At 45.8% G+C, this 27,580-nt stretch overlaps 1 protein-coding gene across 1 annotated transcript; it reads right to left on the bottom strand.

The window, feature by feature from the left end:
• Positions 1–8,261: 8,261 nt before the first annotated feature.
• Positions 8,262–12,098, bottom strand: hamp (hepcidin). Its single transcript, XM_048523894.2, has 3 exons — positions 11,952–12,098; positions 11,294–11,350; positions 8,262–9,809 (listed from the first exon to the last, which is right to left on the bottom strand). Exons 1-3 carry the CDS (start codon positions 12,042–12,044, stop codon positions 9,705–9,707), a joined length of 255 nt encoding a protein of 84 aa, XP_048379851.1. The 5' UTR covers positions 12,045–12,098; the 3' UTR covers positions 8,262–9,704.
• Positions 12,099–27,580: the final 15,482 nt, after the last annotated feature.

Genomic DNA, 27,580 nt, shown 5'->3' with positions numbered 1-27,580 from the left:
GAGTGTTTTTAAGACAAAGTTAGATGGGTTCTTGATTAGCGAGTGGATCAAGAGTTCTGAGGAAAGGCAGCAGAATAGATTGAGAAACATATCAGCCATGATCGAGTGGCAGAGCAGACTTGATGGGCTGAATGACCCAATCTGCTCCTGTATGTTTTCTTAAATTCATTTGGGGGACGTGGACGTTGCTGGCTGGCCAGCGTTTATTGTCCTAATCTTTTGATCTTATGAAACAGAATTATTTCTCTCAAAGGGTTGTGATTCTGTGGAACTCACCACCCCAGGGTGCGGTGGATGCCAGGACACTGAGTAAATTTATGGTCAAGATAGACAAGGCTTTGAAACATTAATGAGCTAATGGCAAGAAAGCTAATGGGATAGAAAGTGGAGTCGAGGCCAGGAGCTGAGATCAGCCATGATTATATCAAATGGCAGAGCAGACTCAAGGGGCTGAATGGCTGACTCCTGCCCCTAGTTCTAACCCCCTTAGGAGGTTATGGTTCAATTATACAGGGCATTGGTAAGACCACATCTCACAAACTGAATGCTGTTTTGATTTCCTTCTTTAAGGAAAAAAGTAATTGCACTGAAGAAGTGAAAAGGTGAACCGTGATAATTCCATCAACCTCATTCAGTGACACCCCCCCACCTTCTTCCTTGTTCGCCATTTGTTTGCAGAAAACTGTCAAGTTTCTTTATGTAAAACCCCAGGGGGGCACTGTCAAGCTGTGTATTCCAGATCCCATCCACTTGTCACCTCTTTTACCAATGACCTTGAATTTCTGGAATTCGCTAACCCAGAGTACTGTGAACGCTGGGACACTGGATGAGTTAAAGGAGGATGATGACAGATTTTTAATCACTAACAGCATTGAAGAGTTATAAAACGTGGGCAGGAAAGTGGAGTTGAGGCCAATATTGTACAGGATGTTGCTGAGACCTCTTCTAGAATATTGTGTCCAGTTCTTTTTTCACTGGAATGTAGGAGGTTGAGAGGTGATTTTATAGAGGTTTATAAAATAATAAGGGCTATAGATAGAGTTAATGGTAATTGTTTTTTTTCCCTAGGATTGGGGATTCCAAGACTAGACATTCCAAGACATTTTTAAGATGAGAGGAGAGAGATTTTAAAAAGTCATGAGGAGCAAAGTTTTACATAGATGGTGGTTCGTGCATAGAATGAACTTCCCAAGGAAGTGGTGAATGTGTGTACAGTTACAAAGTTTTAAAATACACTTATAGAAGTACACAAATAAGAAAGATTTGGAGGGATATAGGTCAGGAGCAGGCTCGTGGGACTAGTTTAGTTTAGGATTATCGCTGGCATGAACTGGTCCGACTAAAGGGTCTACTTCCATGTTATATGACTCAATGAGATCAGCCATTAAATAGTGGAGCAGACTCAAGGGGCTGAAAGGCCCAGCTCCTTTTGTTTTTGTCATTCTTCCTCATTTCAACAATGGAAACAGTTTCTACCTCTCTCCAGCCCCTTATGGTTTTGAGCACTTTGTCTCTCTCTCAGCCTTTTATTCTCTGAGTAGAACAATCCCAGTGTCTCCAATCTCTCAATGTCACTGATGGCCCTCAATCCTGGACCCTCTTGAATCCTTTCTTCGCCCTCTCAAGGGCCTTCCTAAACTGTGGTGCCCAGGATTGGACGCGAAATCTCCATTATTGCACTTGAGTGAAGTTCAGGAGCGCTTTGCTCCATTTCTCATGTTGCTGTGAGTCATACACAAATAGACCGATTAAGACCAGATGGACTTCCTTCCCTAAAAAGCCATTAATGAACCAGATGAGTGCATCATGCATTAGTGTGGTAACTGAGTCACTTGCTGTTCTATTGGCTGTGTAACTGCTAAAGTTCATCTAAAGTCAGAAAACCGCAGGATGCTAAACACAAAAGTGCCCGGCAGCTTTTTTACTTAAGCATGATCATAGGATTTGGGTATCACTGACTGGGGCTAAAAGTTATTACCCAGCCCTAATGCAACAGTAGCTCAGTGGTTAACGATGCTGCCTCACAGCACCAGGAACCCTAGTTTGATTCCATCCCTGGTGACTGTCTGTATGGAGTTTGCAAATTCTCCCCATGTCTATGTGGGTTTCCTGAGATTTCTTCCCACAGTTCAAAGATGTGCAGTTGGGGTGGATTGACAATGCTAAACTGCCCATTGTGTCCAGGGATGTGCCGGTTAGGTGGATTAGCCATGGGAATTGCAGAGGTATGGAGTAGAGTAGGGGATTGGGTCTAGAAGAGGTAGGCTGCTCTTCGGAGAATTGGGATGTGCTGAATAGCCTGCTTCTACACTGTGGTGAATCAGCTAAAACATTTAAAAGTCCATTTGGATGGGTACATGAATAGGAAATATTTATAGGGATAAGGACCAAATGCAAGCAAGTGAGACTTGTTTAGTTTGGGAAACTTGGTTGGCATGGACAAGTTGGATCAAAGGGTCTGTTTCTATGCTGTATGACTGTTTGCATTTGAGAGTCCCATGCAGATCAGACCAGGTAAGGAGATCATGTTCCCCTCTCTGAAGGGGATTAGTGAAACTTTAGGATTTCTACAATTATCAATCAGTGGTTATATGGTCTCCATTTCACCAGCTTTCAATTTCAATTTGTTATTGACTTCAAATTTCACCATCTACCACAGTGGGATTCGAGCTAATATTCTCAGGAGGTTAGGAGCAAATTACTGCAGTTACTGGAATCTGTAATGAAAACAAAAAATGCTGGAAACCAGAGTCATCCAGACTCAAAATGTTAGCTTGCTCTGTCTCTCCATGGATGGTGCCTCAACCGCTGTTATTTTGAGAATTTGTTGTTTTCTCAGGACGTTAGCCTGTCATTCTGGATCACTCATTCTGTGAAATTCTCACTACGCCACCTTCTCCCCCCATTTCCAGTGCTCAACCTTGGCAGCTTCAGCTCTCATTCGTGGTGAATCCTCAGCCCAGCCTGTCTATCCCCCTGCGCTAACCACCTGCCTCATTTCTGGAATAGGCCTTTCAGGAAATTAGATATTTGTGAAAGAGTAAAGGAGGGTGAAAGAGAAGACAGCAAAATTTGGAAAAGTGAGCCCAGCATGAGGAGCTACCACCAGAACTGTGATTCATTGGAAACATCAGAAAATTGCAAGCCAATGGAAATAAAATTTTTAATTTTTTCACTAATTTTTACAACAAAACCGCTGAAATGATGGGCTTATAAAGGAACAAAACAGCAAAAGAAACACATACTCATGCTCACACGTGCGCGCGCACACAGATTCTGTCTTGCACAAAGTCTCTCACACACTCTCTCACACACACTGTCTCACGTACACAGCCAATCACACACACAGTCACTCGCACACAGTCTCCCACAAACACACACACTCACACAGACACTCTCTGTCTCACATATACTCTCTCTCCCTCATGCAAACTGTGTTTCCCACACACTCAAATGCTGTCTCTCTCTCTCACACACATTTCTCTTTGTACCACACACTGTCTCACACATGCATTCTCTCACACACTCTCACTCTCGCACACACTGTCTCTCACAGATGTTCATTCACTCACACTCTTTCACAAACATCACACACACTCTCTCACACACTCATTCTCTCTCTATCTCACATAATCTCTTCCTCACGCACACTCTCGTACAGCCTCCTCTCACATACATGCTCTCTCTCTCACACGCACACACACACTCTCCTCCTTCACACATGCTCCCACTCTCACCCACACCCTCTGTCACACACACTGTCACATGCACTCTTCTTACACATAATCTCTTCCTCACACACTCTCTGAATCTCACACACATCCTCTCTCACACTGTCTCTCTCATGCACACACATACACACACACTGTCTCATTTTCCCTCATAAATACTCCCATTCTCACCCACACCATCTGTCATACACACTGTCACTTGCACACACTCTTACTCTCACACGCACTCTCACATGGACTCACATTCACATTCTCTCTCACACACATTTTCTCCCTTTCCCTCACATATAGTCTATGTCATACACACTCACTCACGCACTTACTCTCAAACACCTCTCATATGCTGTCACTCTCTCAAACACACTGTCTCACACATGCTGTCTGACATGCACACCCACACTTTCTCTTCAACACACTCACTCTCATGCTCTCATACACATGCTCACATACACATTGTCATTCACACATGCACACTCATACACACAGTCTCACATGCACAGTCTAACACACTCTCACAATCAAGCATGCTTTCAGTTTCACACAAGTTAACACATACGTTCACACATGCTCACCCACATTCTTACATACATATACTCTCACACGTATACACACGCTTTCGCACACATGCACACACTCTTGCACTCTCACACACATAGCATGCATTGTGAAACCTGTTCCAGCATTCACCCTGACCATGACTTCCACTTTCCCACAGTTGTCTTTTCTGATCATCCTTGTTTTATTCTTTAACCTTCATTTTTATTCTGTGAGCTTTCACTCCCTTCATTTGATCTATCGATGACCATTCTCTGACCTCTGTGCTCAACTCTAGGACCCATTGACTGCTTGACCTCCGACCTTGACATTTTTCTGTGCCTTAAGCTGTGCTACTTTTATCATGACTTCCATAAGGATGTTAAAGGAGTGATGGTATTATCACTGAGACAGAAACGTAAAGGTCCACCTGAATGGTCTGGGACTTGCGTTCAAATTCCACCTTTGGCAGCTGGCAGAGCTTGAATTCAATTGGCTATTATTTTGCTTATTTAGTGAGGGTTGCAGTTAGCTCATTTGGCTGGACTGCTGAATTGCAAAGTGGAGCAACACCAACAGCACACATTCAATTCCTGCACCAGCTGAGGTTACTATGAAAGACTGCCCTCCTCAATTGCTCCCCTCACCTGAGGCATGGTGACCCTCAGATTAAACCACTACCAGTCATCTCTGTGTAATGAGAGAGCAATCCTCTAAGATTACGGTGACTTTATTTTAACTTTATTGTTTTATGGAATGCATATGCGGTGAAGTCAGTCAATAGTCTCATAGAGTTGTAGAGTTGCTTTAGTGGGGGGTTGCAGTTAGCTCAATTGGCTGGACTGCTGGTTTGCAAAGCAGAGCAACATCAACAGCACAAGTTCATTTCCTGCAGCAGCTGAGGTTACTATGAAAGACTGTCTTTCCCAATCTCTCCCCTCATCTAAGGCATAGTGACCCTCAGATTAAACCACTACCAGCCATCTCTATGTAGTGAGAGAGCAGTCATCTGTCCAACTCATCCATGCTAACTACATATCCTAAATTAATAATTTGCCAACATTTGGCCCATATCCCTCTAAACCTTTCTTATTCATATACCCACCCAGATGCCTTTTAAACGTTGTAATTATACTACATCTACCACTTCCCCTGGCAGTTCATTCCATACATGCACTACCCTCTGTGTGAAAAAGTTGCCCCTTGGGTCCTTTTTAAATCTTTCTCCTATCACCTTAAACCTATGCCATCTATTTTTGGACTCTGCTACCCTGGGGAAAAGACCATGGCTATTCACCCTCTCCGTGCCCCTCATGATTTTATAAATCTCTATAAGGTCACCCCTCAGCCTCCAACGCTGCAGGGAAAATAGCTCCAGCCTTTTCAGCCTCTCCTTATAACTCATACCCGCCAACCCCAGCAACATCCTTGTAAATTTTCTCTGAACCTTTTAAAGTTTAACAACGTTTTCCCTGTTGCAGGGATACCAGAATTAAGTACAAAAAGTGGCCTAAGTAATGTCCTGTACACCCGCAACATGACATCTCATTTGATGAATTTGATTAATAATGTCAATTGATTAATTAGTTTGAAATTGGAAACTTGTTTCAATGATCATGAGTGACAACTATAATCAATTATCATAAAATCCCATCAGGTTCACTAATGTCCTTCAGGGAACAAAATGCACCATCCTTACCCAGTCTTGGCCGATACATAATTCCTGATGTGACCCTCCAAAGTCATTTAGCCGTACCCACCCACTACACTTAGGCATGATGCAGTTCATGAAAGTGACTATTCTTTCAATTCCCTCTCAAAGGACAATTTCTTTATTCATTGCTCTTTTTTTTCCTTTATTCACTCACAGGATGAGGGCGTCACTGGCTTGGCAGCATTTATTGCCCATCCCTAATTGCCCAAAGGGCAGTTAAGAGTCAACCCCTTTGCTGTGGGTCTGGAATCATATGTAGGTCAGACCAGATAAGGATGGCAGTTTCCTTCCCTAAGGTCATTAGTGAACCAGATGGGTCTTTCCAACAATCAACAATGGATTTGTGGTCATCATTAGACTGTTAATTCCAGATATTTATTGAATTCAAATTCCATCATCTGCCGTGGCAGGATTTGAACCTGGGTCCCCAGAATGTCATCTGGGTCTCTAGATTAACAGTCCAGCAAGAATACCACTAGTCCATTTTCTCCCCTTACTGGGGTTAGGAAGTAACTGCTGGTCTTGTCAGTGATGGCCACATCCCGTGAAAGGCTGAAGGAATAGCCACCACACAATCGATAACACCGCATTAAATGCAAGCCAGGTCAATTAATGCACAGGAAAACTAAACTAAAGTGAGATGCTAAGCAGAGACAGACAAGAGGAAATGGACCAGGCAAGAGAGAATTGGAAGTGACAGCATTGCGGAAAGTTGGAAAATAATACAAAAATGGAAGAACAGACATCATATGTACAGGAACAGGTCAGACCCTGGGAATCCAATAATGAGTAATTCACTTCCTGTCACCATCTGTCCACCATCGACAAGGCACAAGTCAGGACTATAATGGAATACTCCCCACTTTCCTGGGTGGGTACAGCTCCATCAACGGTCAAAACGCTCAACACCATTGAAGTAAAAGCAGCCCCGACTTGATTGGTTTAAATGGATAAATAGGAATGAATCATGTAAGATGTGTTCCCCTGTGTGGAGAGTTTAGAATCAGGGGTCACAATTTAAAAATGAGGGGGATGCTACTTAGGCCCAAGATGAAGAGAAGTTCTTTCCCCAGATCATTGTGAACCTTGGGAGTCCTCAACGACATCGGGTTATAGAAGCCCAGTATTTGAGAAAGCTTAATGTAGAGATTGCTAGGTTTCTGATTACCATGGAACATGTGGTTATGGGGATTGGATGTGTGAACATTCATGATTGTATTGAGTGCTGGAACAGGCTTGATGGTCTGAATGACCTACTCCTGTTTCTAATGAAACTCCCTCCATCACCAATGCTCAGTAGCAGCAGTGTGTACCATCTACAAGATGTACTGCAGAAATTCACCAAGAGCTCCTTAGATAGCACCTTCCAAGCACACAACCATTTCCATCTAGAAGGACAAGGGCAGCAGATACATAGGAATACCAACACCCACAAGTTCCACTCCAAACCACTCACCATCCTAATATACCATTGGTCCTTCAGTGTCACTGGGTCAAAATCTTGGAATTTCTCCCTATAACAGCATTGTGAGACAACCTAGAATACGTGGACATTAGTGGTTCAAGAGGCAGCTCACCACCACCTTCTCAAGGGCCAACTAGGGATGAGCAATAAATACTGGCCCAGCCAGTGACGCTTCTCAAACCCTGATCATATTTTGAAAAAAAAGGACAGTCAACCATAGCAAGGAGAAGTCAGCAGCCACAAAGAGGAACTGAGGGTAGAAATGGCAGTCCTGTTTTGAGAACACCTAAGGCATGTTTAGGGACATGTGTGGAATTCTCTTCCCTACAGAGTAGCGGAGGCTGAATCATTATGGGCCATATTCTCAGCTTAAATTGGACAGATTTTTGATGTACAAGGGAATTGAGTGTTACAGAAGTTTATAGGGAGCCAGAGAGGAAAGTGGATTTGAGACCACAACCAGCTGTCTTTGTGTGGTGGACTTGGCCTGTTCCAGCTCTCAGTTCTTACATTCATGTGTTATTTTGTGGAACCAGAGCGGGTATAGCTGTATTAGACAAGAAGAGAAGCAGAGAAGACCAGCAAGAATTCTATACCTAACTCATGCATGAGGAAGTGGCTGTTGGCTGTGTGAAGCACTTTTGAGAGTGTGTTATGTTGATGATATTTGTAACAAATGTCAGGGCAACTGACTGAACAAAGGAAACAACATCCTTAACTTTATCCAGCTCTCCAGAGGAATAAGGACAGTTATTTTCTGATGTCAGGATGATCATGAAGTGAGAGATACCAACCATGTGAAATACCAAGTAAGCTGTTTTCTGAAGATAATAGCAGTTTATTAATTTTGTTTTACAAATTACAATATTTACAACTGTTGTCCTGCTGAGATGCAGTGTGAAAATATTGTAAGGCTAAATTTCTGTTTAAGAGCATAGAACAGGGGCCTGCTTGTCATCTCTTCAGATTTTAACTATCATCAACTTCAGTATCAGACATTTCAATGACTCAGTAGTAGTTATTATATGCACACTCAAATACACACGCTTAAACACACACTCAAACACACACACATGCAATCATACTCAAACACACAATGTGGACTTCACCAGTTTCAAAATCTCCCCTTCCCCCACTGCATCCCTAAACCAGCCCAGTTCGTCCCCTCCCCCCACTGCACCACACAACCAGCCCAGCTCTTCCCCCCCACCCACTGCATCCCAAAACCAGTCCAACCTGTCTCTGCCTCCCTAACCGGTTCTTCCTCTCACCCATCCCTTCCTCCCACCCCAAGCCGCACCCCCAGCTACCTACTAACCTCATCCCACCTCCTTGATCTGTCTGACTTCCCTGGACTGACCTATCCCCTCCCTACCTCCCCACCTACACCCTCTCCACCTATCTTCTTTACTCTCCATCTTCGGTCCGCCTCCCCCTCTCTCCCTATTTATTCCAGTTCCCTCTCCCCATCCCCCTCTCTGATGAAGGGTCTAGGCCCGAAACGTCAGCTTTTGTGCTCCTGAGATGCTGCTTGGCCTGCTGTGTTCATCCAGCCTCACATTTTATTATATTTATATGCACACAACTTCATACACACACACGTGCATTTACATACACACAACTTCATAAATTGAATCACTCATACAGAAACACACACACACACACACACACACACACACACACACACACACACACACACACACACACGTGCGTTATAAACAGTGTAAATTCAGGTTACATTCAAAGAACAGAATAGTGGTACCAGAAATGGTTAAAACTAAAATTCAAGATAAGACAGTGCCTGATAAACCCAATGGGGAATTTAGGAGATACGTCTTCCCCCAAGGAGTGGAGCAGGGGAATGTGGGACTCGCTTTCACAGGGATTGAGGGGATAATATGGGACAGTCTTCCACAGGGAGTGGAGGAGAGAATGTGGGACTCGCTCCCACAAGGAGTGGGGCGTTGAAAATCACATTGATGTATTGAAGAGGGAGTAAGCTGGATAAACACATAAGGGAGAGAGGAACAAAAGGAGATGGGTGATGGGCGGGATGATGAGGGAAGTTGATGTGGGAGGAGGCCAGTGTGGAGCCAACACAGAGCAGAGTGGCTCAATGGCCTTTTCCTGCTGTGTAAAATGCAGGTGCAACTTTAATTGAAAACGATGAGAGGCAGCTGCATTAAATAGATACCAAGCAATAAATAAGGATGGTAAGGCCTTCGACAGGATGACATTCTTTGACTGAGCAGCTGGGGGTTTAAAGTCTGCAGCAGAATCCACATGTCTTCTTTTTACAGCATTCACAGCAGTACACACACACCGAGATGTGGCTCATTCTCTTCTGCCGCAGCAGCACAGATGCCTAGAAAAGATGGAGACCTAACAGTCAGAATGTTCTGGAAAGAAACAATGCACCTGTTCCCTTTGACAACATGTCAGCTGTGCAATGTCAGTCACTGGCAGGGAGAGCCGGCATTTCTTCAGCTACTTTCACCATTTCATGAAGCCTCACAGCCAATGGAAAATTCTGTTTGATTGTTGTGACATAGGAAACAAATCAGCCAATTTGTGCACAGCAAGCTCCAACAATTAGGGCACACCTGGATCATATGTTTTTAATCAGTACTGACCCTCCAACAGTGCAGTGCTCACTCAGTACTGACCCTCCTACAGTGCAGTCTTCCCTCAGTACTGACCATCTGACAGTGCGGCACTCCCACAGTACTGACCCTCCAACAGTGCGGCACTCCCTCAGCATCGACCCTCCAACAGTATGGCACTCCCTCAGCACTGACCTTCCGACAATGTGGCACTCCGTCTGCACTGATCATCTGACAGTGCTGCACTCCCTCAGTACTAACCCTCTGACAGTGCGCTGCTCCCTCAGTACAGATCCTCCAACAATGTGACACTCCCTCAGTGCTGACCTTATGACAGTGCAACATTCCCTGAGTATTGACACTCTGACAGTGTGACACTCACTCAGTACTGACCTCCTGACTGTGCAGCGCTGTATCTGCACTGACCCTCTGACAGTTTTGGGTCCCTTGTCAAATTGGAAGCCAAATGGAATGTTGTTGTTTATCAAATGAAATGTTGTTTATTTCAAAATTGCATGGAGAGCAAAATTGGGAGGTTTTGCTAAAACTAGACATGGCCCCAGTCAGGGCACATCTAGAATACTGCAAGTAGATTTGAATGACTTATGGAAGGAAAGATATTGCGTCATTTGAGGAACTCCCAAAAAAAAATCATTCGGCTGGTACCATGCATGGAGGGACTGTCTTTTCACGGGAGGTTGAGTAGATTGGTCTTATATTCATTGGAATATAAAAGAATGAGAGGTGACTTTAATGAACATAGAAGATTACTGGGAGACTTGACAGGATAGATGTGGAGAGGTTGGTTCTCTTTGTGGGAGAATCTAGGACCAGAGGGCATCATCTCAGAAGAAGGGATTGCACATTTCAGACAGAGATGAGGAGAAATTTCTTCTGTCAAAGGTTTGTCTATCCATGAAATTTCTGACTGCAGAGGGCTATCGAAGCTGGGTCATTGAGTATATTCAAGACTGAGATAGATTTTTAATCAGTAAGGGGAATCAAGGGTTATGGGGAAAAGGCAGGATAGTGGATTTGAGGATTATCAGATCAGCGATGATCTCATTGGATAGTGGAGCAGACTCGATGGGCTGAATCTGGTCTCCTATTTAATGGTCTTATGAAATCTATTTAAAACTGTCTACTGCATATAAATGGGAGAGTGTCGCTGTTTGAAAATGAAACACCTTTTGCAGAAAACATAAGCAGAGCAGCAGTTTAAAATATAATATTGCTTTCAACTTACCATGTCCCTCGGGTTTTGGGATGTCTTAGTGGTCATGGACCCTTGTCCATTCTCAATCTGCAAAAGGAGAGAAATTATCAACACACAAAATGGCAACTGAAAGCTAAATGACAAAAACAATTTGGGGAGAAAGAGAGGACAAAAAAGAAAGACAGTAATTTTTCGGGAGCAAGGTGTAGGGTCTAGAGGAGGTTACAGATATAGGGAGTGTATTCAGTCTGGAGGAGGTTACAGAGACAGGGAGAGGTTTAGGGCGTGGAGGAGGCTACAGAGATAGGAAGGGATATACGGTCTGGAGGAGGTTACAGAGACGCAGGGATGTAAAGCCTGGAGGAGGTTACAGAGATAGGAAAGGGTAATGACCTGGAGAAAGTCACAGAGATAGCGAGGAGCATAGGGGGTGGAAGAGGGTTTAGAGATAGGGAGGAGTGTAGGGGCTGGAGAAGGTGACAGAGATAGGGGATTTGAAGGGTGAAAATATAAAGGTGATAAGTCTAGGAAACAAGCAAAAGATAATGACAGCAAATCCAGATGAGGGGCAAATATTAAAACTATGAACACATAAAATCCTATTGCCTAGCAACTGGTCTTTCAGGGTGGTATATTCAGTTATGAATGCAGAAAAGGCACCACCAGAGAGGGATGCAGCTTTGCTTACCTTGGACAGTGTAAAGCACTGGCTCATCTCAAAGAAGACCAGCAACATCAGAGTGACCAGGACCAGTCGGGTTTTCATCTGGATGCTGCCCATCTCGACTTATCTGATCTTCGAGTTTTGCTGTGATGTGGCTTTGGTTTGTGTGTTCCCCTTTATATCCCTGCACCAGAGGTGTTCTGGGACACCTCGATATTTGAGCAAACGCGTCAGAGATCTTTTCCAGGAATTGTGACCACCCCATCCCACCCTCTACCGTATTTTCTGATGTTGAAATTGGAACAGGTCCAATTGTAAACAGACAGACACACACACACACACACACACACACACAGACACAGACACATTGTCACTCACGAGGGGCGGGCTGTGTCATGGAATTGGAATAAGTCAACACTGATCGTCATGTTCACAAACAAACATTTCACAACTACTCACTTCCAGTTCTTGTGGTATCTCCCAAAACCTTTTTTCCTCTCTCCATCTCTCTCTCTGTCTTTTCCTTTCAGACATTCCTTCATAACTGAAGGCAGAAACTTATTGAGCAGAATTGTGTATGCACCCATCTCTCACTCATTCGCAAACCTGGAGGGTATGCCCATCTGACAGAGCAAGAAGTAACCCAACCAATTTTGACATGTGGGCTAATCGCGGGGGATATACTGGAAGAAAGTTGCCTTTGGATGGGGAGAGGGTGGGCTTTATTGCAAAGAGTGCAGGGATACAGTCTCAAGTAACAAGAAGGCAACTAGGACTGAGATGAGGAAGAAATTCTTCACACAGATGGTGATGAATCCAAGGAATTTCTCTGTCGCAGAAAGCAGTAGAAGCTCAGACACTGAATAGGTTCAAGAGAGAGACATTGAAGACATCATGGGATACATAGGGATGGCAGGAAAATGGTGTTGAGGAAGAGGAAGAGGATCAACCAAGACTTAATCAGGAGAGTGGTGACTGAATGAACAGTTGGGCCCCTATGTTCTATGTTCTATACTAAGAGTTCTGAATGAAACTGAGGGAGTACTGCGCTATTGGAGGATCAGTGCTGAGGGAGTGTCATACAGTCAGATGGCCGGTACTAAGGGAGCACCGCACAGCCGGACAGTCAATACTGAGGAAGTGCTACACTTCCAGCGGGTCAGAATTGAGGGAATACTGCACTGTCATAAGGTCAGTGCTGAGGGAGTGCCACATTGCCATAGATCATAGAATCTCTACAATGTGGAAACAGGCCATTTGGCACAATGGGTCCACACTGACCCTCCAAAGAAAATCCAACCCAGACCAATCCCCTTACCTTGCATTTCCCATGGCTATACCACCTAGCCTGCACACACCTGAATACTATGAGCAATTTAGCATGGCCAATCCACCTAACCTGCACACCTTTGGACTGCGGGAGGAAACCAGACAATCCAATAGAAACCCATGCAGACACAGGGAGAATGTGCAAGTTCCATACAGACAGTCACCCGAGGGTAGAATTGAACTCATGTCCGTGACACTGTGAGTCAACAGTGCTAACCACTGAGCCATTGTGCTGCCTATGCTGTCAGAGGGTCAGTACTGAGGGAGTGCCACACTGTTGGAGGGTCAGTACTGAGGGAGTGCTACACTGTTGGAGGGTCAGTACTGAGGGAGTGCCACACTGTTGGAGGGTCAGTACTGAGGGAGTGCCACACTGTTGGAGGGTCAGTACTGAGGGAGTGCCACACTGTTGGAGGGTCAGTACTGAGGGAGCGCCACACTGTTGGAGGGTCAGTACTGAGGGAGTGCCACACTGTTGGAGGGTCAGTACTGAGGGAGTGCCACACTGTTGGAGGGTCAGTACTGAGGGAGTGCCACACTGTTGGAGGGTCAGTACTGAGGGAGTGCCACACTGTCAGAGGGTCAGTACTGAGAGAGTGTTGCACTGTCGGAGGGTCAGCACTGAGTGTGTGCTGCACTGTTAGAGGGTCAACGCTGCGGGGGTGCCACTCTGACGGCGAGTCAGCACTAAGGGAATACCGCACTGTCGGAGGGACAGTACTGAGGGAGTGCTGCTCTGTTGGAGGATCAGTACTGAGGGCGTGTTGCACTATTGGAGGGTCCGTTTAGCGTGTGCTACACTGTTGGAGCTCAATCCTAAGCGAGTGCCACTTTAACAGGGGGTGAGTACTGAGAGAGTGCTGCACTGTCAGAGAGTCAGTACTGATGAGTGTGCTGCACTGTTGGAGGAGAGACATTAAACCTTGCCCTTATCGGCCTTCTCAGGTGTTTTCACATGATTCCACATCCACTATTTAAAAGCTGGTGAAATACTGAGCGGCAGTGGCGGGTGTTTGGGCATTCTCTTTTTCATTGTCACAGTGCTATTCCTTGGGGCTTGCTGTGAGCAAATTGGCTCTGCTGTGTTTTCTGTACCGCCATGGAGACCACATTTCAGAACAAAATATCCTTCACTGGCCAAGAATCTTTGGCTCATCAGCAGCCAGCAGTAGAGAAATTGGTGTTGAGGAAGAGGATTAGCCAAGACTTAAACAGGTCAGAGGTGACTGAAAGGACAGTTGAGCTTCTGTTGCTCCTATGTTCTGTACTAAGAGATCTGAATGAAATTGAGGGAGTGCCACACTGTTGGAGGATCAGTACTGAGGGAATGCCGTACAGTCAGGTGGCCAGTACTGAGGGAGCACCGCACAGTCAGACAGTCAATGCTGAGGAGGTGCTACATTTTCCAGTCTTTCTTCCACCTGGCCTCTCGATTTGTTTGGGAATATGACTATTAGCATGGACATGTTTCTCATTTGGAGATGTATGGGAATGGGCACGGCACAAAATGCTCTCTTGGAAATGTGAGACTGAGAGGAGAGAAGCACAGGAATTGAGAGCTTCCAATAGAGGAGGTGATGTTGGAGCTGGACAGGATATTGGTTCAGCCACAGCTAGACTACTGTGTGCAGGTCTGATCTTCACACTGTCAGAAGGATGTGAATGCACTGGCTGGAGTGCAGAGTAGGTTCAACAAGATGATGCCTGGGATGGAGTGATTCATTACTGAAGAGCGGCTGGATAAGCTCGGGTCATTTTCTTTGGTGCAGAGAAGGTTGAGAGGGGGCGTGTTAGAGGTGTATCAGATTATGATGAGCATGGACATGATGGGTAGGAAGCAGCTGTTCCATTTAGTTGAAGGGTCAACACAAGGAGGCATAATTCTGAAGTGAAAGGTGGAAGGTATAGAGGGGATTTGAGGAAGAAAATGTTTTCAATAGGGGTTGATGGAGAATCTGGAATGCACTGCCTGGGAGGAGAGTTTGCTGGAAACCTCACAACATTTAAAAATGCCAGGATGATCATCCTAACATTCAAGGCCAAGGACCTTTTGTGAGAAAGTGGGACTCGTGTCGGCAGTGACATATTTTCAGTAGTACAGACTCGATAGACCAAAGGCCCTCTTCTGTACTGTGTGATTCTATATGAAAGCACCAAGAGAGAGAGAAAAACAGAGCATTCCTCTCCTGCTCAACAGAAGTAAACAACTTGTTTGCCAATAGTGTGGCCCATTTGGGTTGCCCCTTGCTGTCCTGTGTTCTCGGTAAATCAGTAACTCAGTCGTCAGTTAGTCTCCGGCAGTATCACACTCTGTTCTGGATACCGCAGAGTGAATCAGCAGTGAGGTCCTTGGGACGACGACTACCTGGCGCCTGCAGTAATCTCTCCATCCACAAAAGACCTTCAGACTGGGCAGAGAATCCGATATGAGGCGAGAGGAAAGATGCAGGACTGGGTTTAAAATGGTCGCAAACAAAAGACCTCAAACCCAGCAGTGCAAGCCACCCCCATGCCAATGAGAAAGGCACAGCACCACCAGTTCTGCCAATCTTCTGAATTCAGGTTGCAGAAATCAGCAACACTGCTCCCCATTTTGACAGCCCCCAATTAACAACTGACTGAGCGTGCTAACAACCATCAAAAGACATTGTAACCATCGCTCCCTTCACATTTAATGGCATTGCTATCTCTGAATTCCTTCCCCATGCACCCCTTCCACCCCACCACCTACCAACATCTTGGGGGGTATACTATTGACTAGAAACTAAACTAGTCTGGCTACAAAAGCAGGTAGGTCAGAGGCTAGGAATCTTGCAATAACTCACCTCCTGACTCCCCAAAGCATGTCCACCATCCACAAGGCATAAGTCAGGAGTGTGATGGAATACACCCCACTTGCCTGCATGTGTGCAGCTCCAACAACACTCAAAGAGCTCAACACCAATCAGGTCAAAGTAGCCTGCTTGATTGGCACCACATCCACAAGCATCCACTCTCTCCACCACCCTCACCCAGTAGCAGCAGTGTGTACCATCTGCAAGATCCACTGAAGAAATTCACTAAAGATCCTCAGACGGCACCTTCCAAACCCACAACCACTTCCAACTAGAAGGACAAGGGCAGCACATACATGGGAACACCGCCCCCTGCAAGTTCCACTCCAAGCCACTCACCATCCTGATTTGGAATGAAATTGCCGATCCTTCACTGTCACTGGGTCAAAATCCTGGAATTCCCTCCCTAAGGGCATTGTGGGTCAACCCACAGCACATTAGAATTAGAATTAGGTTTTATTGTCATGTGAACTGAAGTTAGGAATACAGGAGAACAGTGAAAAGTTTACAATGTCACCACTCACAGTACCCTTTTAGGTGCAAGGTACCTACGTACAAAATCTTGGGTAAAGAATAGAAAAGTAAAGAAATGAGTTAAAAATTCAACATTACAGTTCTTGTCAATGTAAGGTAGTAAATAAGAAATAAAGGTAAAAGTTCCAAATTACTAGTCCTTCTTTAGCTATAGGCCTGCAGTCATTCCTCGTGGGGTTTTTCCCACAAGGGCACGATCCCCAACCACCGCCTTCTCGCCGCCGACTGCCAGGGTCCTGCTGGTGCTGATCCGTCCCCTCAGCTGCTTTCACAATTCTGCTGACTGCCAGAAACCTGCTTAGGCACCCCAACCTCTTTGTGGCAAGGCAGCAAAATCCCCATGGAAGTTTAAGAAGGCAGCTCATCCCCACTTTCTCAAGGGACAACGGGAAATGGGCAATAAGCTCTGGGACCTGATCAAGTGTATCCCAGGATATTGTGGCAAGTTAGAGAAGAAACTGCAGGCCACCTAGCAGAGATATTTGCATCACCTGCAGGTGCAAGTGAGGTGCTAGAAGACTGGAGGGTAGCGATTGTTGTATCTTTATTTCAGAAAAGCTGGAAGGAGAAGCCCAGGAACTGTAGACCAGTGAGTCTAACATCAGTGGTAGGTAAGTTGTTGGAGGAGATTCTGAGAGATAGGATTTTCATGCATTTGGAAAGGCAAGGAATGATTCAGGATAGTAAAATGTGAGGCTGGATGAACAGGTAGGAGATGGAGGTGCGGCTTGAGGTGGGAGGAAGGGATAGGTGAGAGGAAGAACAGGTTAGGGAGGCAGAGACAGGTTGGACTGGTTTTGGGATGCAGTGGGTGGAGGGGAAGAGCTGGGCTGGTTGTGTGGTGCAGTGGGGGGAGGGGACGAACTGGTCTGGTTTTGGGATGCGGTGGGGGAAGGGGAGATTTTGAAGCTGGTGAAGTCCACATTGATACCATTGGGCTGCAGGGTTCCCAAGCGGAATATGAGTTGCTGTTCCTGCAACCTTCGGGTGGCATCATTGTGGCAGTGCCGAGCGGCGCTGTTCTGCAACTGCACCTCCCAGTCGCAAACCATTTCCACTCCCCCTCCCATTCTTTAGATGACATGTCCATCATGGGCCTCCTGCAGTCCGTCTCCTACCTACTAACCTTATCCCACCTCCTTGACCTGTCCGTCTTCCCTGGACTGACCTATCCCCTCCACACCTCCCCACCTATACTCTCCTCTCCACCTATCTTCTTTTCTCTCCATCTTCAGTCCGCCTCCCCCTCTCTCCTTATTTATTCCAGAACCCTCACCCCATCCCCCTCTCTGATGAAGGGTGTAGGCCCGAAACGTCAGCTTTTGTGCTCCTGAGATGCTGCTGGGCCTGCTGTGTTCATCCAGCCTCACATTTTATTATCTTGGATTCTCCAGCATCTGCAGTTCCCATTATCAATGATTCAGGATAGTATGGCTTTGTGCATGGGAAATTGTATCTGACAAACTTGATTGAGTTTTTGATGATGTGACCAAACAGATAGATGAAGGCAGAGTGGTAAACGTTGTCTAACTGGAATTTAGTAAAACCTTTGACAAGGTATACTTATCTGTTTTCCCGATGTGGCCTCCTCTACATCGGGTAAAACCAAACGGAGGCTTGGGAACTGCTTTGAGGAATACCTACACTCGGTTCGTGACAAATGACTGCACCTCCCACTCGCGAACCATTTCAATTCCCCCTCCCACTCCTTGGACGACATGTCCATTCTGCAGTGCCACCCGAAGGTTGCGGGAACAGCAACTCATATTTTGCTTGGGAACCCTGCAGACCAATGGTATCAATGTGGACTTCACAAGCTTCAAAATCTCCCCTTCCTCTACCATATCCCAAAACCAGCCCAGCTCGTGCCCGTCTCCCTAACCTGTCCTTCCTCCCACCTATTCACTCCTCCCACCTCAAGCCCCACTCCCATCTCTTAGCTACCAGCCTCATCCCACCTCCTTGACCTGTCTGCCCTCCCTGGACTGACCTATCCCCTCCCTATCTCCCACCTACACTCACCTTTACTGGTTCTATTCCTGCCTCTTTGGCCTGTCTGCCCACTCTCCACCTACCTTGTCCATTATCCATCTTCTATCCGCCTCCCCCTCTCTCCCTATTTATTTCAGAATCCTCTTCCCCTCCCCTATTTCTGAAGAAGGGTCTAGACCCAAAACATCAGCTTTCCTGCTCCTCTGATGCTGCTTGGCCTGCTGTGTTCATCCAGATCTACACCTTGTTATCTTTGACAGGTTTAACTGGTTAGTATGTTCAGGTCACATGGGATTCAGAGAGAGCTAGTCAATTGGATACAAAATTGTTTGGTGGTCGGAGCCAAAGGGTGGTGGTGTAAGGTTGTTTGTCAGACTAGAGGCCTTTGGGCTGCGGTGTTCCCCAGGGATTGGTACTGGGTCCATTGTTGTTTGTCATTTATGTAAACGATTTGGATGATAACATAGGAGGTGTGGTTAACAAGTTTGCAGATGACACCAAAATTGGTGGTATAGTGAACAGGTGATGAAGGTTATCAAAGATGGAGAGATCTTGACCATTTAGGCCAATGGGCTGAGGAGTAGCAGATGGAGTTTAATTTGAACAGATGCGAGGCATTGCATCTTCATAAGAAGAACAAGGGCAGGACATACATAGCTCATGGTCCTGGAGAGTGTTTTAGAACAGAGAGACTTAGGAGTTCAGATACAAGTTCCTTAAAAGTTGCATCACATGTAGACAGGGTGTTTAGGGAGGTGTTTAGCACACTTGCCTTCATTGCTCACACCATTGATTAGAGGAGTTGGGACATCATGTTGAGGTTGTACAAGACAATGTGCACTTTTGGAGTACTGTGTACAGTTCAAGTAGCCCTACTATGGGAAGGATACTAATACATTGGAGATGATTCAGAAAAGATTTACAAGGAAGTTGCCAGGACTGGACGGTTTGAGTTATAAAGAAAGACTGGATAAGCTAGGACTCTTCACTGGAACACAGGAAGTTGAGGGGCAACCTTACATAGATTTATAAAATCATGAGGGGCATAGATAAGGTAAATAGCAAAGGTGTTTTCCCTAGGGTAGGGGAGTTTGAAATTAGAGGGCAAAGGTTTAAGGTGAGATGGGTAAGATCTAAAAGGGATCTGAGGGTCATTTTTTTCTCATAGAGGGTGGTTTGTATATGGAATAAACTGCCAGAGGAAGTAGTAGATGCAGGTATAGTTACAATATTGAAAAGACATTTGGGCAGGTACAAGACTAGGAAGGGTTTGGAGGGATATGGGCCAAGTGGAGGCAAGTGGAATTAATTTAGTTTGGGAAATTTGATCAACATGCAAGAATTGGGTCAAAGAGTCTGTTTCTGCTCTATATGACTCTTTGACACCCCATATCCTGTGAATGAATAAAGGAGCCTCTACAATTCTAGCCATAGAATCTGAAAATGGTAAAATCCAGCTCCTCGAAACCGGGGACTATGCCCAACCAAACCAAACGGGGACAACTGAAGGCACTTTGGAATGTACTGTGGTGGTGGAAAGTGCTGTAGAAACGCAAGTCTTGCTTCGCGGAAATACATAGTATAGCTGTCACATCGGCCTGTGTCTGCGTTCTGCCATCTCACGACACTCAAAGCAAGTGTCCGTTATACAATTCGTGGGCATCTGGTAGGATGGAGGTGCATTAGGAGGAGTAAGGTCAGGTATCTGTCCCAAATGGGAAAGTCAACCAGGCATTACCACAACAAGGAGGTCAGTTATGGCTAGAATTGTATAGAGAATTGTCAGAGGAAACAAACGCAGACACAGCCCGATGTGACAGCTATACTATGTATTTCCGCGAAGAAAGACTTGCGTTTCTATAGCACCTTCCACCACCACAGTACATTCCAAAGCCCAGCGAAGCCTCTCTTGCCAAGGGTCGTCACCATTGTGACGTAGGAAACTAGTCAGCTCCTTTGTGCACCGCAAGATCCCACGGTCAGCAGTGCTGTAATGGACCAGTTCACCTGTTAATTTGGGCAAGTTGGGTGAGAGATTAATGTTTGGTCCAGCAAAAGGGAAAGGAGACACTGGGTTTAACACCTCATCTGAAAGAGGGAGAGGGAGAGAATAATCTGATCTCTGTAGGCATGGTGAAACAATTAAATTGTGAGAGAGAGGGGAAAAGCATAAAAGAGAGAGAGAATTAAACATGTTCTGATTACTTCTTCTATGCTGATACTTTACATAGGAGGTAGGAACAGAAGTAGAACATTCAGCTCCTAGAATCTGCTTCATTATTGAATAAGATCATGTATGAACTGATTATGGAGACATGTCCACTTTTCCGTCTGTTATTTCCATGCTGCTTTCTGGGGAGAGAATCCCACAGACTGACATAACTGGAGAGAAGAAATTCCTTCTCACCTCCATCTTCAATGGGAGGCCCAGCACTTATTCTGAATCTGCGTCCCCTGCCTTCCCCATGAGTACCCCTACAGTGTGGAAATAGGCCATTCAGCCCACCCCAACCCTTCCAATAGCAACCTATCCCATCCCTGCATTTCCCATGGCCAATCCACCTAACCTGCAATCTTGGGATTGTGGGATGAAACCAGAGGAATCAAACGCAGACGCAGGGAGAATGTGAAAACTCCACACAGACAGTCACCTGAGGTTGGAATTGAACCCGGGTCCCTGACGCTATGAGGCAACAGTACTAACCACTGTGCCACACTTTGGTCCATCTTGTCCATGCCAAACAAGTTTCCCAAACTAAACTGAGAGGTTTGCACCATCAGCTTCCACCCTGTCTATTCCCACACCCCCAAGATCTGATCCGTTTCAGTCAGATCACTCTCTCACTCTTTGAAACTCCAGTGGATACAGGGCCACGTCTTGCTCGAGCTTTTCCTCATTCAGACACACAACCCCACTCCCCCAATACCCTGTACAGTTAATGTTCTGAGTCCAGTGACGTGTCCGCTTTCTATCCACTGTTGCTGCTAGGCCCGCTGAGTTTATCCAGCACTTTCTGTTTCTGTTTCAGATTCATCATCCACTGTTCCTTGCGTTTTGTTTTGTTAATGTTGAAAGGGGAGCAGGGATGGAGACCGAGACATATGAAGCGAGTGATTGGGGGAAGGAGAAGAAGAAGCATAAATAGAATCTGAGGCCAAGAGGAAAGATTTTCACCATCTCTGATGAAAGGAATTGTGCTGAAAACGGTGAATGTTGTTCTCCCCTCCAGTGTGCCTGAAAAACTAATATTTTATCGTTTATACATCAACACTCGCAGTCTTTTACTTTCCACAAACTACGGAAGGGGCTTGGGATGCTGCAAGAGAGATTCACTGTCTTCCATACAATTTATCCAGCATGCAGCTAAAGTGGCATGTCGGACATTTCAGCTCACAAAGGTCGTGAGCGTTGTTTTTGCTTTGGGCGAGGGGGCCATATCTACCCTGAGGTTTCAGGGTTAATAGTCATGTCATGTGTTGATCGGTCAGTGTTTACCATGTGTAGACAGTCAGTCACCAGCTCGGTGGGGTGTTTACCCAGGAACATTGAAGGGCGTAAATGTTCTTGCTTGAACGATTGCGCCTAATCATTGACTCAAACTGAGGTCAACATCAATTGGGTTTTGACCTGTGCATTGTGGTTGCACAGAGACATTCTGCCCGCTCCTCAAGGCTGTTACACAGCAAAAAGAGGAGGCCACTCAGCCCTCTCCTTGATCTGTTACACGCGAACAAGAGGAGGCCATTCAGCCCCTCCTCGAGCCTGTGATGCAGGAATAAGAGGCCATTAAGCCCTCTCCTCAAGTCTGTTACACAGAAACTGGAGGCCATTCAGCTTCTTATGATGCTCATGATCACGCCTTTCAATGTGGGATCTTGCTGTGCAGAAACAGCATACTGCAGATGACATAGAGAGATAACCTCCAAAAGTGTTTAAAAATTGGATGAAGTATAGAATATGAGGCAAAAGGATTGACAAAGAAACAAAGAGAAAGTGAGAGAAAGACTGGGAGACTAAGAGAAAGAGGATGGAACAGAACAAGAGTGAAAAGGAAAAATAGACAGAGGAAGAGAGAGAAAAAAGGAGAGGCAAAGACAGGGTAGCAGAGATAAAGTGAGAGACAAAGACAGAGAGAATGAGAAACGGGACAAGAAACAAGTGAGAATGGGACCATATTACAATAAAGGGAGAGAGAGACGAAGAAAAAAGAGATGGAGAGGGTGATTAAAACAAATAGGGAAAGAGTAAGAAAGAGAAAAGACAGAAGCAGAATCACAGGGAGAAATTAGAACACAAAGATTGAGACACAGATTGAGAGGCAGAGAGAGAGAGAAAGGACAGTGGTAGAGAGAGCGTAAAAGAGACATATAAGACAGAAACAGAGTGGAACAGAGAAATGGAGAGGCAGAATCAGGCAGAGAGAGAAAGTCAAACAGAGAAAGACAGACACATATCAAGGGGGAGAGAAAAATAAAGAGATAGACAAAGAGTGAGACCAAAAAAGACAGACAGAATGAGCAAGAGAATGGACAGAACTGGAGGAAGAGAGAGACACAGATCGAGAGGTGGAGAGAGAAAGAGGGAGACAGAGTCAGAAACAAAGAGATAGAGAGAGAGAGTAAAGCAGAGGCAGAGAGGGAAAATAACATCGGAAGAGTGAGACAGATCGAGAAAGGATGTTGGAGACAAAGATAGACAGAGGCAGGGCTGATGGAGAATGTGACAGACATGGAGAGAGGGAACAGACAGTGGCGGGAAAGACAGAGTTTGTGCTCCTAAAATGCTGCTTGGCCTGCTGTGTTCATTCAGCTCCACACTTTGTTATCTCAGATTCTCCAGCATCTGCAGTTCCCATTATCCTTGTTCCTCTGTGTCAGCTTTGAGATCCAGCCTGCAGGGTAGTTTGAAGATTCAGTGAGTGTCCAGTCTAACATACACTAACTTAAATATTGACTCACTATTGTATACTTGATTCTACTCCTGTCGGCAAGGCCAAAGAGAGCATTATTCTTCTATACCTTGTTTCCAATGAGCACAGGAATGGCGGAACACTGCGCTGTGGAACAGATTCGATGGGCTGAATAACTTCTCGTTGCTGTGTAACAGGTTTGAGGAAGGAGCTGAATAACTCCTCCTATTCCTGTGTAACAGGCTCCAGGAATGGGCTAAATGACCTCCTCTTGTGCCTGTGTAACATGTTCAAGAGGGGCTAACTGGCCTCCTCCTGTTTGGGTGTAACATACTCGAGAATGGCCTCCACCTGCTCCTCTGTAACAGACTCAAGGAGGGGATTCAATGGCCACCTCCTGTTCCTGTGTAACCAGCTTGAGGAGGGAGGAGGTTGAATGACGTCCTGTTCCAGCATAACCAGCTTCAGGAGGTGGCTGAACGGCAGGTTGGTGCAGAGATTATGATAGCCCACCTACAACTGTGGACCTGACCTCCGGATGTTTCCAGGGGTGGATAGTTTGAGTTATAAGGAGAGACTGGATAGGCTAGGACCTTCTTCATGGGTAGGTAGGAGATTGAGGGATGGCCTTATTGAGGTTTATAACATCATGAGGGCTATAGATAAAATGAATAACAAGTGTCTTTTCCCTAGGGTGGAGAAGAACCAAACTATAGAACATATTTTTAAGGTGATAGAAGAAAGACTTCAAAAAGACACAAGGGGCAACTTATTTTTACACAGAAGGTGGTTCATGTGTGGAATGAACTTCCTGAGGAAGTGGTAGATCAGGGTGTAGCTGTAAAGTTTAAAAGACATTTGGATAAGCACGTGAATGGGAAAGGTTTGGAGGGATATAGGCCAGAAGCAGGCAGGTGGGATGAGGTTAGTTTGGGATTATGTTCGGCATGGATTAATTGGACCGAAGGGTCTGTTTCCATGCTATTTGAGTCTATGATTCTGTGACTGTGTTTACTCATGTGAGTCAACTTCCCTGTGGCGCCTGTGGTAATTGAGCAGGCGACAATGGGGCTGGCCAAGACCATGTTGCCTGACCATGGCTGGCTGATCAGGTGTCGGTCACTTCAGAACAGCATTGATAAGAGCTCCACAATGTATTCCCACCTCCCGGTCAGTCACCCAACGAGGTCAGCACTCTAGCTGAATGAAAGCAGCAGTCATATTTTGAAATTCAATTCCGACCTGTCATGTCGTCAGTACATCACTCACTTTCCGGCAACTATTTTCCCTTCCGATGTTCTGAACGTTTCCCAGAGTTCACATCAACCAGAGGTTGGCTTCTCCCAGTGACCTGAACATTTAACTCATCGAATATCAATTTGTGAAGAACACATGGAAAACGAGTACTGACCTTCCACCCATGTAGCACACCCTCAGTACTGACCATCCAATAGCGCAACACTCACTCAGTGCTGACCCTCTGCCCAAGCAGCACTTACTCAGAACTGCCTAACTGTGCAGCTTTTCCTCAGTACTGACCTTCCACCCATGCAATGCTCCCTCAGACCTTTATTCATTCATTCATTGGATGAGTGCGTCACTGGCATGGCAGCATTTATTGTCCATCCCTAATTGCCCAGAGGGCAGTTAAGAGTCAACCACATTGCTGTGGGTCTGGAATCACATGTAGGCCAGACCAGGTAAGGATGGCAGTTTCCTTCCCCAAAGGATATTGCTGAACCAGATGGGTTTTTCCCGACAATCGACAATGGATTCATGGTCACCATTAGAATCTTAATTCCAGATATTTATTGAACTCAAATTTCACCATCTGCCGTAGTGGGATTCAAACCTGGGTCCCCAAGCTTTCACCTGGATCTCTGGATTAACAGTCCAGTGATAATACCACTTGGCCATTGCCTCCCCTGAGTACTGACCATCCAACAGTGCTGCACTCCCTCAGTACTGACCTTCCGCTCATGCAGCGCTCCCTCAGTTCTGACACTCTGATAATGCGGCACTCACTCAGTAATGACCCTACACCCATGAGGCACTCCCTCAGTGCTGACCCTGCAACAGAGCAGTGCTCCCTCATGGTTGACCCTGTGCCCAAACGGCACTCACTCCGAACTGACCCTCTAACAGTGCAGCATTCCCACTGTACCAACCCTCTGACAGTGGGGCACTAACTCAGTTCTGACCCTCCAACAATGCAGAACTCCGGCAGTACTGACCCTCTGACAGTGTGGCACTCCCTCATTACTGACCCTGAACACGTGCAGCACTCCCTTAGAACTGACCCTTTGACAGTGCAGTGTTCCCTCAGCACTGACCCTCTCACAGTTCAGTACTCTCTCAGGGCTAGCCCTCCAATAGCCCTCAGCCCTGACCCTCTGACAGTGTGGCACTCCCTCAGCACTGATTCCCCCACAGTGCAACACTCCCACAGAACTGATTCTGTGGCTGTGCGGCATTCCTTCAGCACTGACCCTCTGACAGTGCGGCACTCCTTCGGTACTGACTCTCCAACAGTGTGGCACTCATTCCATACTGACCCTCTGACAGTGCAGCATTCCTCCAGTAATGACCCTACAACAGTGCAGCACTCCCTCAGTACTGCCCCTCCGACAGCCTTCAGCACGGACTGTCCTACAGTGTGGGGCTCCCTCAGCACTCAGCATCCGACAGTGCGGCACTATCTCAGCACTGACCTTCTGACAGTGTGGCACTCTCTCATTGCTGACCCTCCCACAGTGCGGCACTCCCTCAGTAATGACCCTCCGACAGTGTGACACTCCCTCAGTGCTCATTCTCTGACAGTGCGACACTTCCTCCGCACTGATGCTCTGACACTGCAGCGCTGCCTCAGCACAGCCCCTCTGACAGTGCGGCACCCCCTGACTACTACAATAGAGGGTCTGATCCTGAGACCGCCTGGAAAAACTGCACAATGGTGTCGTGGCGCTGCTGCTTACTAAGTATAAATAGAATTACATGGGCCGAATTCCAATCCTGAACAAGTTTGGGTCTTGACAGCACTTGGAAATGAGCTCCTGAAGGCAATTCTCAGGACAAAGCCTGGTATATTCAGGATTAGACTATGAAACAATATGTAGGATCAATTGTAATTAATTTTCTTGATGGCAATTCTTGATGCCATCTTTTGCTCAAACAAGTTGAACCCAGAATGCCTTTAAAGCACAGAATACAGGAAAGATTGTGAAGCTTGAAAGGGTTCAGAAAAGAATAGTTGGATAGTTGGATGTTTTGAACTGTGGTGAGAGGCTGAATAGGTTGGGGCTATTTTCCCTGGAGCATCGGAGGCTGAGAGGTGACCTTATCATCATTTATAAAATCATGAGGGGCATGGTCAGATGAATAGGCATGGTCTTTTTCCCATGGTAGGGGAGTCCAAAACTGGAGAGCATAAGTTGAAGATGATAGAAGAAAGAACTGAAAGAGCAACTTTTTCACACAGAGGGTGGTGCATGTATGGAACGATCTGCCAGAGGTGGTGGCTGGCACAATTACAACATTTAAAAGGTATCTGGTTGGGTATATGAATAAGAAGGGCTTAGAGGGATATGTGGCAAATGGGACTAGATTAATTTAGGATATCTTGTCAGCATTGACAAGTTGGACTGAAGAGTCTGTTTCCATGCTGTACATCACTACAACTCTAATTTAAAACTGCCTGGATAAATTTGCACAAACCCCGCCCCCCAGAACCTGCATCAACAGAAGTGAGGGAGTTGGAGAGGATCAAGGGTAATCCCAGAGCACTCTCTTGACTCTTAGGCTGCTGATTGAGACCAGAGATATATATTGCTTGTTGTCATTTATTTTATTGTTATGATGTGCTGCTCAAATATATAAAGCAGCTCGTAAAAGGGACAAATGCACATTAATTCATCATAAAAGTTGGCGTACCTGCTTTATGGATGCCACAGTATACCAGATACACTGAAATGCAGGTGGTAAATATTTACTATCCAGCACAGCACTGCGTGTGATCACTTGGCATTATCAATTAAACTGCAATAGTTTCCCATTG

This window comes from Stegostoma tigrinum, chromosome 41 (genome assembly GCF_030684315.1).
Source record: "Stegostoma tigrinum isolate sSteTig4 chromosome 41, sSteTig4.hap1, whole genome shotgun sequence".
Classification (NCBI taxonomy): domain Eukaryota; kingdom Metazoa; phylum Chordata; class Chondrichthyes; order Orectolobiformes; family Stegostomatidae; genus Stegostoma; species Stegostoma tigrinum.
This window is presented reverse-complemented; position numbering and strand designations above follow the sequence as displayed.

What these genes read in the sequence shown, in the direction of transcription:
- hamp (XM_048523894.2), bottom strand. Translation starts at nt 12,044, where the DNA reads ATGGGCAGCATCCAGATGAAAACCCGACTGGTCCTGGTCACTCTGATG. An exon ending in AGTGCTTTACACTGTCCAAG is followed by an intron (nt 11,351 to 11,951) that starts GTAAGCAAAGCT and finishes CTCCTTTTGCAG; the next exon opens with ATTGAGAATGGACAAGGGTC. An exon ending in CCCAAAACCCGAGGGACATG is followed by an intron (nt 9,810 to 11,293) that starts GTAAGTTGAAAG and finishes CATCTTTTCTAG; the next exon opens with GCATCTGTGCTGCTGCGGCA.